Genomic DNA, 11,747 nt, shown 5'->3' with positions numbered 1-11,747 from the left:
CTGGGATAGTTTCCGGCAGGTTAAAAAAAAACAAAAACAAAACAAAAACAAAAACAAAAAAAAAAAAAAAAAAAGGAGGGTTAAGCAGCCAGTGCTTAAACAGTGTATATTCTCTGCTGGAGAATGAAGATGTGAAGTCGGAACATTTGGATATAGCATTTACAGCCAAATTTTATTCTCAAACCAGCAGGGCTAATCACACCCTATTGACACACGGCTTTCTGCATCTTCCAATGCAAATCTAAGATAAAAATAAAGGTGACGAAGTGAGATTCTTACTCCCCCTCATCCTTCTGATTTAGAATTTTTTGTCCTCAGGTCATTTAAGGGTTTCTGCTTCAAGACCTCGAACCAAACATCCTCTTAGCTCCTCCCATCCAAGGCTGGGTTCATCCCTGGCCTCTCAGCAGGACCCACAGGACAGAAACCCATCCAACAGGGCTCTTTCCTTGTCCACCCTCTCACTGACAACAACTAGATGAGCTGCCCGACTTGAAGAGAAATAAGTCTTATTTTTTTAAGCATTTTATTTATTGCTAGGTGGTGGGGGTGGTGGTGGCGCACACATTTAATCTCAGCACCCAGAAGGCAGAGGCAGGCAGATAAATCTCTGAGTTCAAGGCCAGCCTGGTATACAGAATGAGTTTCAGTACAGTCAGGGCTACACAGAGAAACCCTGTCTCAAAAAGCAAACAAAAAAGCATTTGATTTATTATTACAGCATGTGTGCATATGTGTGTGCACTCCATAGTATCTATCCCCAAGTCAGAGGACAACCTTCAGCAGCCAGTTCTGTCTTTTCACTGTCAGAACTCAGGTGCCAGGCATGTCCAGGACACACACTGACCTGCTGAGCCATCTCAACAAAGATCAATGAAGTCTCAACACTGTCACCTAAGGGGCTGGCCACACAGACAGACAGGAAGTCACTCTCCTCTTTCCAGGGACAACTCTCACCCTTCCTAACCATATCAGGTCAAGGCATGCTCCAAACACAGTTTACAAGATAACTAAAAAACCAACCAAACAACAACAACAACAAAACCCAAATGGAATTCAGTGCCTCACAGCTACAAACAGCCCAGCCTGGACTTCAGTGGCCCAAGCATTCATTCTCAATGAATGAATCACAACAAATGTTTTCAACAGCACAGAACACCCCAAACAGAACATGGGAAGTTATTCACCAAGTTTCCCTTGAAAATGATTAAAATACCGTTTTTGACTTACATCTGCTAAATTAACCTAGTAGACATAGAAATCTGACCAGAAACTACAAAAACTATCTGAGGGATACTTTTACATCCAGAAGAGGTGTAAAGGTCAGAGTAGGAAAAATAAAATGCATTTTTAAAACATTAAGCACACTGTGCTTACATATACCAAATACTAACAGAAGTTAGGTCCCTTTACTCTTTCAAAGCCATCAGTCTGACCTCAAATCTAACTCAAAGCCCAAAATCAAACATCAAGACCATCAAGTAAGAAATGACTTGGACCACTTCCGCTTGACAGGTCCTAGATTCAGTGCTGCCCTTGACAGCCTGCTTTGAACAGGGGAAGGGATCCCAGATGCTAGACTGGACACATCCTGTGATAGAGAGGAGTTCAGACAGAGGCCCAAGGCAGGTGCTGAAGGACTGGGAAGAGACCACCTTAGTAGGGCTGAGAGAGACGCAGCAGTGGTTGGTGGCGGGATACGACAGATGACGTGGGGACGCTGCTCACAAATAAAGATTATCTGTGTAGTCAAGAACTTCCTCCCGACAATTCCTTCTGGCCACTCTGAGGCTTTGGGCAACATCTTTGAGGGTGCCTTAGCATGTTGAAAAAGAATGTCACTATGCAGCTGAGGCTGACCTCAAACTCTGAGATCATGGGTGTCATCTTAATTAGGCCCATTTAATTCTAGATCTTTTTTTTTTCATCATAAAAGGCATATTCTGGGGTGGGTATAAAATTAGACAAATGGACCCACGGGCTTCTTCGTCCTTTCAGAGGCAGTCTCCAGCTATGCATCCCAACCTGGCCTGGCTCTCAGACACACACCATCACACCTGGCTCCCAGAGCTTTTATTTTCTTCCTAATTATGTTTTTATTGTGCGAGTGCAGGCACATGCGTGCCAGCTTGTGTGGAGGTCAAAGGACAACTTCCTGGAGTCACTCCCCTTCCACATCCTCTCAAGGCAAGGTCTCTCTGGTTTCTGCCCGTGCTATGTTCTCCAGGACGGCTGGCCCTCAAGCCTCTGTTACAGGAGTGCTGGAATCATGGATGCACATTACATCCAGCTCTTTTATGTGGGTTCTGAGGTCAAACTCCATTATCAGGATTGCATGGCAAGCACTTTGCCCTTCCGAGTCGTCTTGGCAACCCCCAACAGGCTTTTCCAAAGGGGAATTTCTCATATTAAGTTTTACAGCTCAGTGGTAGAGAACATACATGCAAGGGTCCTGGGTTCCATCCATGGCCCCGAAAAAAACCCCAAACCCAAGCAACCACACCAAAACCCTACTGAACTCTTAGAAGTATTCTGTACATGTAGACAGGAAGCATTTATATTCAGATGTCAGGGCTCTTTCCACCTGATTGAAACACAGAGTCTTAGTGTAATAAGCTGGTGTAGGATTCAAATCAACATTTAAAAAAACATTTCTTTTCCTCCAAGCATGATGGGCTTGATGTTATTTGAGAAAGGAACATGTCTCCTGCCTGGCCATATGCAGCCAGGGCAGCACAGCCATAGGCCTTCTCCTTTTGTTTATGTTCCTGGCCCAGAAAGGTTGGAATCTGCCTTAACAGCAAAGGTCACCAAGACAAATCCGATGAACCTGCATGTGGCTACACTCTGAGAAGAAAAACAGCATTTTCAAGACCTCTGACACACTGGTGAATAGCCGACTCGTTCAACGTGCTTGAAAGGCTTCGCCTCAGGCAATTCAAATGTACGTCTACTAAAGGTTAGTGTTCAGGGTTTACTGTCAACTCATTAGGCACTTAGGGGACAAAAACAAACAACACAGTTTAGGGCTGATAGCTTTGTTTGAGAGACTTAGGGATCTAAATCTAAGTACATTTGGAAGTGTGGATACATCTATGTGTGCACTGAGTCAAACTTTAAAAGTACAATGAGTCTGATATGGTGGCTCTCACCTATAATCTTAGCATTTGGGAGGCTGAGGCAGGAAGATAACCACAAATTCCAGGCCAGCCAGGGTTACAGAGTAAGACTTTGTCTTGGTGGTGGAGGTGTGCAAAATATTCCTGCCAGGTAAAGCAGTGTGAGCCACTGCAGTCCCATTCACTCAGGATGCTGGCTGAGGGGGAGGGGAATTGGAGCCCAGGAGCCAAGCCCAGTTAGTTGGCTTGGCAACACAACAAATGGTCTCAGAGGAAAGAAGAAATTTCTTGCAAGGTAATTTGAACATGAGGGGGAGAAGGAATAAAAAAACACAAGTAATTTTGCTTTCAAAAGAGCATAATAAAATAAGATTTTAAATACATTTAATATGATAAATAAATCTGGTAGTATAGAATTCTAGGACCTTTCCATCTGATTGTTTTCTACATTAATGGAGAAATAAATCAGACTTTATTCTTATATATTCTGGTAGAACCAGTACCTATAGCATTAACACAACCCTTTTAACATCTTGGGATCATATTGGCTTGCACATCCACATCCTAAAAAGCCTTTCCCCCAACACCCTATTAAACATCACACAAGGCCTCTAACACTGGAGTTTAGAAATATGCTTTAGAAACTCACTTAACTTCTCTCATTTTCTGTGAGTCTTTTTTTTTTTTGAAGAGGCTTCTTCTTGACTCTGAGCCATAGGTACTAGGTACTAAACCCCTTTCCTCAGCGTGGGGGGCCAGGTCCCAGGCTTGGTATGGACACTGAGCCCCTCACTCCCTCTCCAGGTTCTCTGGCGGCCCCAATGCCCCTGCCTGGCTGCCTTCATATCCCACTCAGAGGAAGTCTGCAGCGAGCAGGAGGGAGCAGGCTGCACGCTTGGGTCTTCTGAGGCGTCACCGTTCCATACAAGCCTGCTACCCCTGACCCAGGCAGCTGGCTGGTACAGAGCTCTTCCAGTATCCCTGGTGGGATTCAACAGGGGGAGGCTCCAGAAACCAACTGTAACCACCCAGCCCCCACACCGCTGCAAAGCAAGTGACTGAAGTGACTGCAGACAGGCAGAGAGAGACCTCACCATGTCCCTGTCAGCACAGGACAACATCGGCCACTTGTGCTTGAGCTCGGGGAGTGGGCACATCCGGGCTTGCTTTGGGGATTTGCCATCCACTTCACACTAATGGTCACTTCTCCTTTCTTACTAAGCTCACCAAGTTTGGAAGAGGGAAATGTGCGGGACACTGAGAACACCGTGCAAATGAGTGGACAGCAGAAGATACAACAGAAACCAAAAGGCCAGTTTCCTTTCATCCAAACAGTCAACTCTTTCTTTTCCTAACTTTCCTGCTCCCGTTAAGTTTTCCTTCCAGACTGGCAAAGACTCAGGCAGGGTCCCCTAATGGTAAAATTTAGATTAAAAAAATATTTATTGATGTTTCTTTTAAAAATGTTTGGTAACCCCAACTAATCATCCCAAATGCAAACTGTAAACACAACAGCAAAGGAGTAACAACTGAGTGAGCAGCAGACCGTGACCGGAGCAGACCGAGCCCGAGTGCGGCGGTGAGCAGAGCAGGGGGTGCACAGTGACAGGGACAGACCGAGCAGCTAAGGAAAAGGAATCATACTTGGACCCCAGCAATTTCAATACAGCTGCTAAGGAAACCTCTGGGCCAAATACTAAAACACCAGATGAGTGGACGAGCCTTCTTTGTGAGCATGCTCAGCATGTTGGCATGGAAACAGGAAGCGCAGAAGTTTCGTAAGCATCTCCCAATGGATGGCTACCATTTCTAGGATGCAAAGACATTTTCTTTCTGGTCCCTGGATTCATCATATATTGTTTTCCATGCTACCTTTCACCCTGGAAGATTGCAGTTACTGTTTCAAAATCCCCACAGAAACCTTTTAATAAAATAAAGAAACCACAGTAGCAGTAACACTGGGTTTTGCTGGAATGTCCCCTCCCTCTACCATGGCCTAAGATTTCTTCTGGGCACATCCAATAGGAATGGCTAAGTTTTACCAATCCACTTGGTACAGCCAGTACGAACTTCAGTGCCATGGTCACGGACTGCAGCGGACGGGGTGAGGGCATGTGCCTGTGTATGTGTGGCTCTGGGGATCTGGACGCTGCCCTTGCTTTTGTAACCCTTGCCCAGAATCCTGGGTTCGCTTCCACTGGAGAGACTCCATGGCAAGTCTAGAAGTGTCATTAAATACTCAGTCCACCGAGCTGACCACTCCATCGTCATAGGATGATGCAGCACCTGCAGAAGCGCTGTCTGCTGCCCCCTACTGACGGGGGCGGAGTGACAGGTGCGAAGTAGGCGTGGACTTTAATGTTGGGTAAATGGGTCTGAAACAAGACAGAAACATTAACAAGAGAGCGCTTAGACAGGAGCAATGTTGTTTCTCAGAGAAGCCAAGGGGCGGAAGGGCGGGAGCGCAGGGCTGGCTAAGCCCTACTCAGGATGTGAGGAGGCCTAGGTTCTACTCTGTTCTACGGAGGGGATGGGAATGGAAACAATTCTCATTTTTCATCTTGTCCCGAAGGGCTTCACAGTTACTCCCATAGCTGGAGGAAGCTAGACAAATTTAAAATGATTACTTTTCTAATTAAAACATGTTTCTTGGGGTTGGAGATTTAGCAAGGTCCTGGGTTCTATCCTCAGCTCCAAAAAAAAAAAAACATGTTTCTAGTCTTTCTATGTCTGAATACTTACTAGGTTTAAGGCAGTATGCTCCTTATAGAGAGGGAACAAAAGTGGGGAGCCACATCTTCCAGGACCTTACCATCTCTAGACACATCCTCAGCTCAGTAAACAGGAAAACTGCTACATAACTTGAACAAAACAGTCTCCTGAAGAATCAGAGAGGGCGAGTCTCCTGGTGGTCAGGTCCAGGCACCACACAGTATGCTATATCAGAGGCTCTAAGCCACGCTGGGGGTGCATACCTGTAACCTTAACACTTAAGAGGAGGAGGCAGGAAAATTATGAGTCCAAGGTCATCTTTTCTACTACACATTGAATTCGCAGCCATCTGGGCTCCATGACACTGTCTGAAAATACCAGGAAACACTGCTCTAGCTGGCCGGCAACTGTCTGCCTGTGGATGCAAGGTTTCCACTATTCCAGGAGCCCTTTTTCTCTGTTGAGAGAAGCTGTGGTCGCCACAGTGTTTTTCCTGAGGCAAGGGCGGAGACGTACCATCTCCCATATCTATCCCCCCTCTTGCTCCGTACCACCTCTCCCTCTACAGGCTAGGCAAACTCTCTACCCCTCAACTACATTCTCACAGGGTCTCACTAAACAGCCCGTGTGGAGGCTGAGCTCACTCTACAGCCCAGCCCAGCCCTGCACTTAGGATTCTCCTCTCAGCCCTCTGACCACCAGGATACACACCAGGCCCCGCCAGATATTTTCTTGGCCATTCCTCCCTTTCCTTTAGGATCAAATTCTAGCATGGGGTCTTTTTTAGTTGTTAGTTTTTTTCCTCCCTTGCTAAATAGCCAAGGAAACTAAAAGAAAGAAATCATGAGAGTCTCAATCTGGCAAAGAAGAGACAAGAACAGGAGAGATGAGGGCAGGGTGGGGCTGAGGAGTGGTGCGGCTTTACCCTGAGTCTCTTGATTCCAGCCCTCGTGATTTGCTGGCAGTCATAGAGTTCTATTCGCTCAAGGCTGTGACAGCTCTTCAAGTGTTCCAGGGACGCGTCGGTGATGAGCGGGCAGTTGTCCAGCTCAATCACCTCCAGCTGGTCATGGGCACAGGCCCCATTCCCTAGGTGACGAATCCCATCATCTGTGATCAGCTCACAGTGTGAAAGACTCTGCAACCGAGAGCAAAGATGGACAACAAGTATCGTCTGACGTTCCTCCTGCCACAGGCTTAAGTCAAAATCCAACACAGACCCTCTGGTTGGTCCTGGTGACTAGAGTGTCATCTGGAGCCATGCATGATGAAATAAGAATGCAGACCAAAGCTGATGGTCTCTGCTTTCAGCATGTACGACTGCCTTTTTCCTTTTCCCCGTCAGTATAATTCTAAATTTATTTTGTGAATTCATGGAATGACTGTGAACTACTTCACAAAGTAGGACGGCTTTAAAAATTACCCACCCCTACCAGGTATGGTGGTATACCCCCCTTTAATTCCAGCAGAGGCAGGAGGATCTCTGAGTTCAAGGCCAGCTTGGTCTACATAGGAAGTTCCAGGACAGCCAGGGCTACATAGTGAGACCATAGTGTCTCAAAAAAAAAAGTCCACTCCTCAAATTAACACTTCTCTTACCTGTAGGGCAAGACAGGCCTCAAGCTTTTCATACTCAATATTTTAGGAAATCGGAAGGAAATATGGACTATCTCATTCAGGGGAACAAATGAACAACTAGCTGACAATGACTTTTATAGCCATCAGGTGCTAGTATCATACATAATCTGACCAATTTTCCTTAAACTCTAGTTCTGGGAAACTCAGAACACCCAACCCAATTCTGGATAGCACTGGCTCAAATACATGAAGTGTTCTGTATTCTGTTTTGACCTTGTCCTGGAAAGCATTGGTTGATTCTGGGTTTTTGTTATGCAAATGCACATTACAATATAACCCAGGGTGGACTTAAACTCTAGGTTATCCTCCTGCCTCAGCCTCCTGAGTGCTGGGATTATGCGCACACAGCACCACACCTGGTTATCAATGTAACTGATTAGATATAATAACACATAAAACACTCTAAGGTGGGATTGGGGGATGGCTCTGTGGGTAGAAGAATTTGCCTCTAAGCCTGGTGACCCGACCTCGCTTACCAGAAGCCATGTAGAGTTGGCAGGAGGGAATTGACTCCAGAAAGTTTTTCTCTGACCTCCACACGTACATCATGGCATAGGTGCACACACACAATAAGATATTAAAGAGAGCCAGAATTCGGTTCCCAGCACCCACACGATGGCTTACAACCATCTGTAACCCTAGTTCCAGGAGATCCAACAGGAACAAATATAAGTGGTGTGTGCAGGCAAAACACCCAGACACATAAAGTAAATAAATCTAATTTTTAAATAAATAAATAAATTAAATAATTAATAACTAATTAAAAATACAAAACACTGAAAGTCAAACTCACCAATACTTGAAGCCGAGGACAGTGTATAGAAAGCTGGATTAATGTGCTATCTGTGATCTAAAAAAACAAGTAAGTTTGTTGTAGGTAAAATTCTATAACACACACACACATACCACACAACCCCCAAACTCCAAGGGCATTTGATGCTAGCTAGTATGGGGTAGTCTCTTTAGGGTCTACCTCAGACATTCCCCGCCCCCCCCTTATCAAAGGTGTGTGCCACCGCCTCCTGGCCTCAGATATCTCCTTTTTGCTTTTGAAAAAATGATTTCCCTAAGCTTTGCCTAAACTGCCAGATTCCAAGAACCTTTTCTGGGTTTTAAGCCTTCATTATTTAAAACTGTTACTTTTTTTAAAAATTGTGTTAAAATTTAATTAAATTAGCCATCTCTCCATTTTTACTAAATATTTTAAACTAAATAAAAACTTTAGAACATCGGTCCACAGCTCCTCTCCAACCTTTATTTCTCTTAGACACAGCTTTCGAGGCTCTGAGAACTGGCGAGTGTAGAGGGCAGGTTATTGTTCAGAGGGACTGGCATGGTGAAGACAGAGGGCACTCAGGCAGGCAGGGAGGCGAGGGATGGGGTTCATGTCCTAACAAACAGTGGCTGTCATGCACTGTCTGCTCAAACACCACTCCCGTGGGCCTGGAAGATACCCAGGGAGCGGAAAATCAGGGACATGGTCAAGTACTCCAGTGTCCTACCTAAGGGAGAGGTTCAGGCATTCTACAAGACCATACTGTTTCTATCACAATGCTCCGGTGAACAAAGCACATGCTTACCTGAACACATTCTTCTAGGTCCATCTTTTCAAGCTCATGGCAGTTCTATGAAGTACAATGCCATAAAATTCAGTACAAACTTTTAAAACATTGGCAAATTATAAAAGCCAAAAAAAAAACTAGGAGACTATCCTCAAACCCATGCTCCACCTGCCTCAGCTTTCCATGGGCTATGACTAATTATAAATGTATATCATCATCCCTGAATAAATAATAAATTTAAGAAGACTTTGACCACAGTAAAATGTCTCAATTATTTCACACTTAAATACTGAACATTTTTTAAGTTCAAAGGGATAATTTTACCAAAAATTAATACTAGGCTAACAACGAGATTTATTTTTTTCCAAGGCAAGGTTTCTCTGTGTAACAGCCCTGACTATTTTGGAACTCATTCTGTAGATCAGGCTGACCTCGAACTCAGAGATCCACCCATGCCTGCCTCTGCCTCCCGAGTGCTGGGATTAAAGGCGTGCACCACCACCACACCGGGCCAAAGAGATCTTTTTTAAATAAATAAAAAAAAATAGCTCAGCAAATTACATTCCCCTTATTCTTTAATATTGATCGAAGTCAATACAATTTAAAATGTAGTTATTGATTGAGCCACGCAGATCTGGGTTTAAGGCCAGCCTGATTTGCAGAGAGAGTTCCAGGACGGTCAGGGTGTTACACAGGGAAACCCTGTCTCAACAAAGAAACAAACAAACTAACACAACAACACAAAAGGAAATGCTGTAATTCTACAGTGTTTTATATAAACCACTATAAGTACAAATCCCCTGGAAGTACAGAAAAGTTTCTAGTGACTGGTATATTATTAACCAGGCTTGTATCTCCTTGAACGCTCTTCTTGCTCAATCACATACCAAGTCAGAGGTTGGTTGGTTTGCTTAGGTCTTTTTGAGACAGGGTTTCTCTGTGTAGTTTTGGTGCCTGTCCTGGAACTCCCTCTGTAGATCAGGCTGACCTCGAACTCACAGAGATCCGCCTGCCTCTGCCTCCTGAGTGCTGGGATTAAAGGCGTGCGCCACCACCGCCTGGCTGTGAATCAGAGTTTTATAAAGTACCAGAAGCCTCTGCTTAGTTTAATTCACCATCTTAATAAAACTGCAGAGAACTCAAAGTCTCCCCAAACAGAGCTCTCCAACACGTCTGCACTTCCAGAACCGGCTGCCTTTTCTGTGGGCATCAGGTCTATAGCTCTCACAAGAAGGCTCAGACAGCCACAGAGGAGGTCCCCCTGTCTCACACCTACTTCTGCTGCCATGCTAAGTTTCTCTTTTTGCTGCTTCCCTCTGAAATAACACTCTCCCCCAATCCTGAAAACCTATGGAAGCCAACTATAGAACCTGGAGAAACACTTACCCTGGCTAGAGTAGTGAAGCCCACATCTGTTAACTGGGAACATCTGGCCACTTCTAGTATTCTATTAAAAGAACAAAGTGAAAAGAAAGTTAGGTCTTTGTTCATGAAACCTGGTTTTACTAAAACAGCAAGAATTTAAGAAAGCAATCTTTTATTCTCTAACACTTATAATATAGAGTGACTTTAATAACTGAACAAGGTTGTATGCAGATCTTGCTGTTTGTTCTCATGTAGTTATCATAAAGAGGTCCTGTCAATACCACATGTCAGGGGGATGTAATCAAATACAGAGGAATATAACTGAAGCTTGTAGTTAATGACAAATTTCATTAAAAGCCTTCTTGATGACATATTGCTTACCCAAAGAGGGCAGCCTGCTCCTAGAAAACAAAGGAAATGGAGATAAATACTCTGTTTTAGTTCATCTGTCACTGAAGTAAACTATTTTCTGTCTTTCATGTAGGTCTCTGCAGATTTCAACAGCTTTAAAAACTCGATGAGAGGACAGGTCTAGCCCAGGTATGAAGCCCTGGGGCGTGCAGAAGAAAGCCAGGATGGCAGCCACTCTCCTATTCAGCACCTGCTAACCACTGACCTCATACTACCCACAGGACTGCGAGATCAAAAGTTGCTCTTTCCCGTGTAAAGTCTGGTAACATCTGTGCTATGTGATGGCACCAAAGACCATGTCTCCCTAAACACCCTCACAACCAAAGTCAAAAGGTAAAGTCAAAGCACAGTAAATCCTCATCAACTAAAAAGAAATGGGTGCTATAAGGAGAACACAGAGCGGAGCCTTGGTACTCTCACAATGTAACAGACACACAGGAGGGTGGAGCTGAGAGCCCTAGCTCTAAAGTAGAGACGTCTTAATCCCAATTGTTTTCTGGAGGTTTGGTTATTTCTCAGCCCCTGAGAAGAACTCTACTCTAGGCTGAAGGTACTATAAACCAGGAAGAAACCTCGATACTGTCAGCAACTATAGTTAGGCCATCACTAGGCAATCATCAAAAAAGTCTTTAGATTTGTTGCTTTATAATTGTTACTATGTGTAAGAAAGTGCCTTCGTGGGCTCTGGTAACAGAGGCCTGTCTTGGAATCCTTGCTCATGCACTTACTGGCTGTGGACTTTCACAGGTCACTTCACCCCCTGGACTCTGGCTTTCTCTTCTAGGATATGAAGATAGAAACGGTGCTTATGTTAAAAATCAGTATTTGTAAAGCACCTAAAACAGCACCTAACTATCACTGTAAGTCACCGGGGACATCCACACTCAATACAAAGCAGCATTGTGCTCGCTCTTCCAGAATACCACTATGGTTTGATACC

At 44.6% G+C, this 11,747-nt stretch overlaps 1 protein-coding gene across 3 annotated transcripts in view; it reads right to left on the bottom strand.

Annotated features, from left to right (window-relative positions):
- Positions 1-1,883: 1,883 nt before the first annotated feature.
- Positions 1,884-11,747, bottom strand: part of Fbxl20 (F-box and leucine rich repeat protein 20) — a 65,108-nt gene continuing 55,244 nt past the window's right edge. For all 3 annotated transcript variants that reach the window (XM_028889511.2, XM_028889513.2, XM_028889512.2), the window contains exons 11-15: positions 10,418-10,478; positions 9,050-9,094; positions 8,263-8,319; positions 6,757-6,969; positions 1,884-5,494 (exon numbers count right to left, since the gene is read on the bottom strand). In XM_028889511.2, the coding sequence (XP_028745344.1) occupies positions 5,387-5,494; positions 6,757-6,969; positions 8,263-8,319; positions 9,050-9,094; positions 10,418-10,478 (484 nt within the window). In that variant the 3' untranslated portion in view covers positions 1,884-5,386. The remainder of the gene's footprint in view (positions 5,495-6,756; positions 6,970-8,262; positions 8,320-9,049; positions 9,095-10,417; positions 10,479-11,747) is intronic.

The sequence above is a fragment of the Peromyscus leucopus genome, chromosome 8b (assembly GCF_004664715.2).
Source record: "Peromyscus leucopus breed LL Stock chromosome 8b, UCI_PerLeu_2.1, whole genome shotgun sequence".
Classification (NCBI taxonomy): domain Eukaryota; kingdom Metazoa; phylum Chordata; class Mammalia; order Rodentia; family Cricetidae; genus Peromyscus; species Peromyscus leucopus.
Note: the sequence above shows the minus strand (reverse complement) of the source record. Positions and strands in the feature narration are given on the sequence as shown.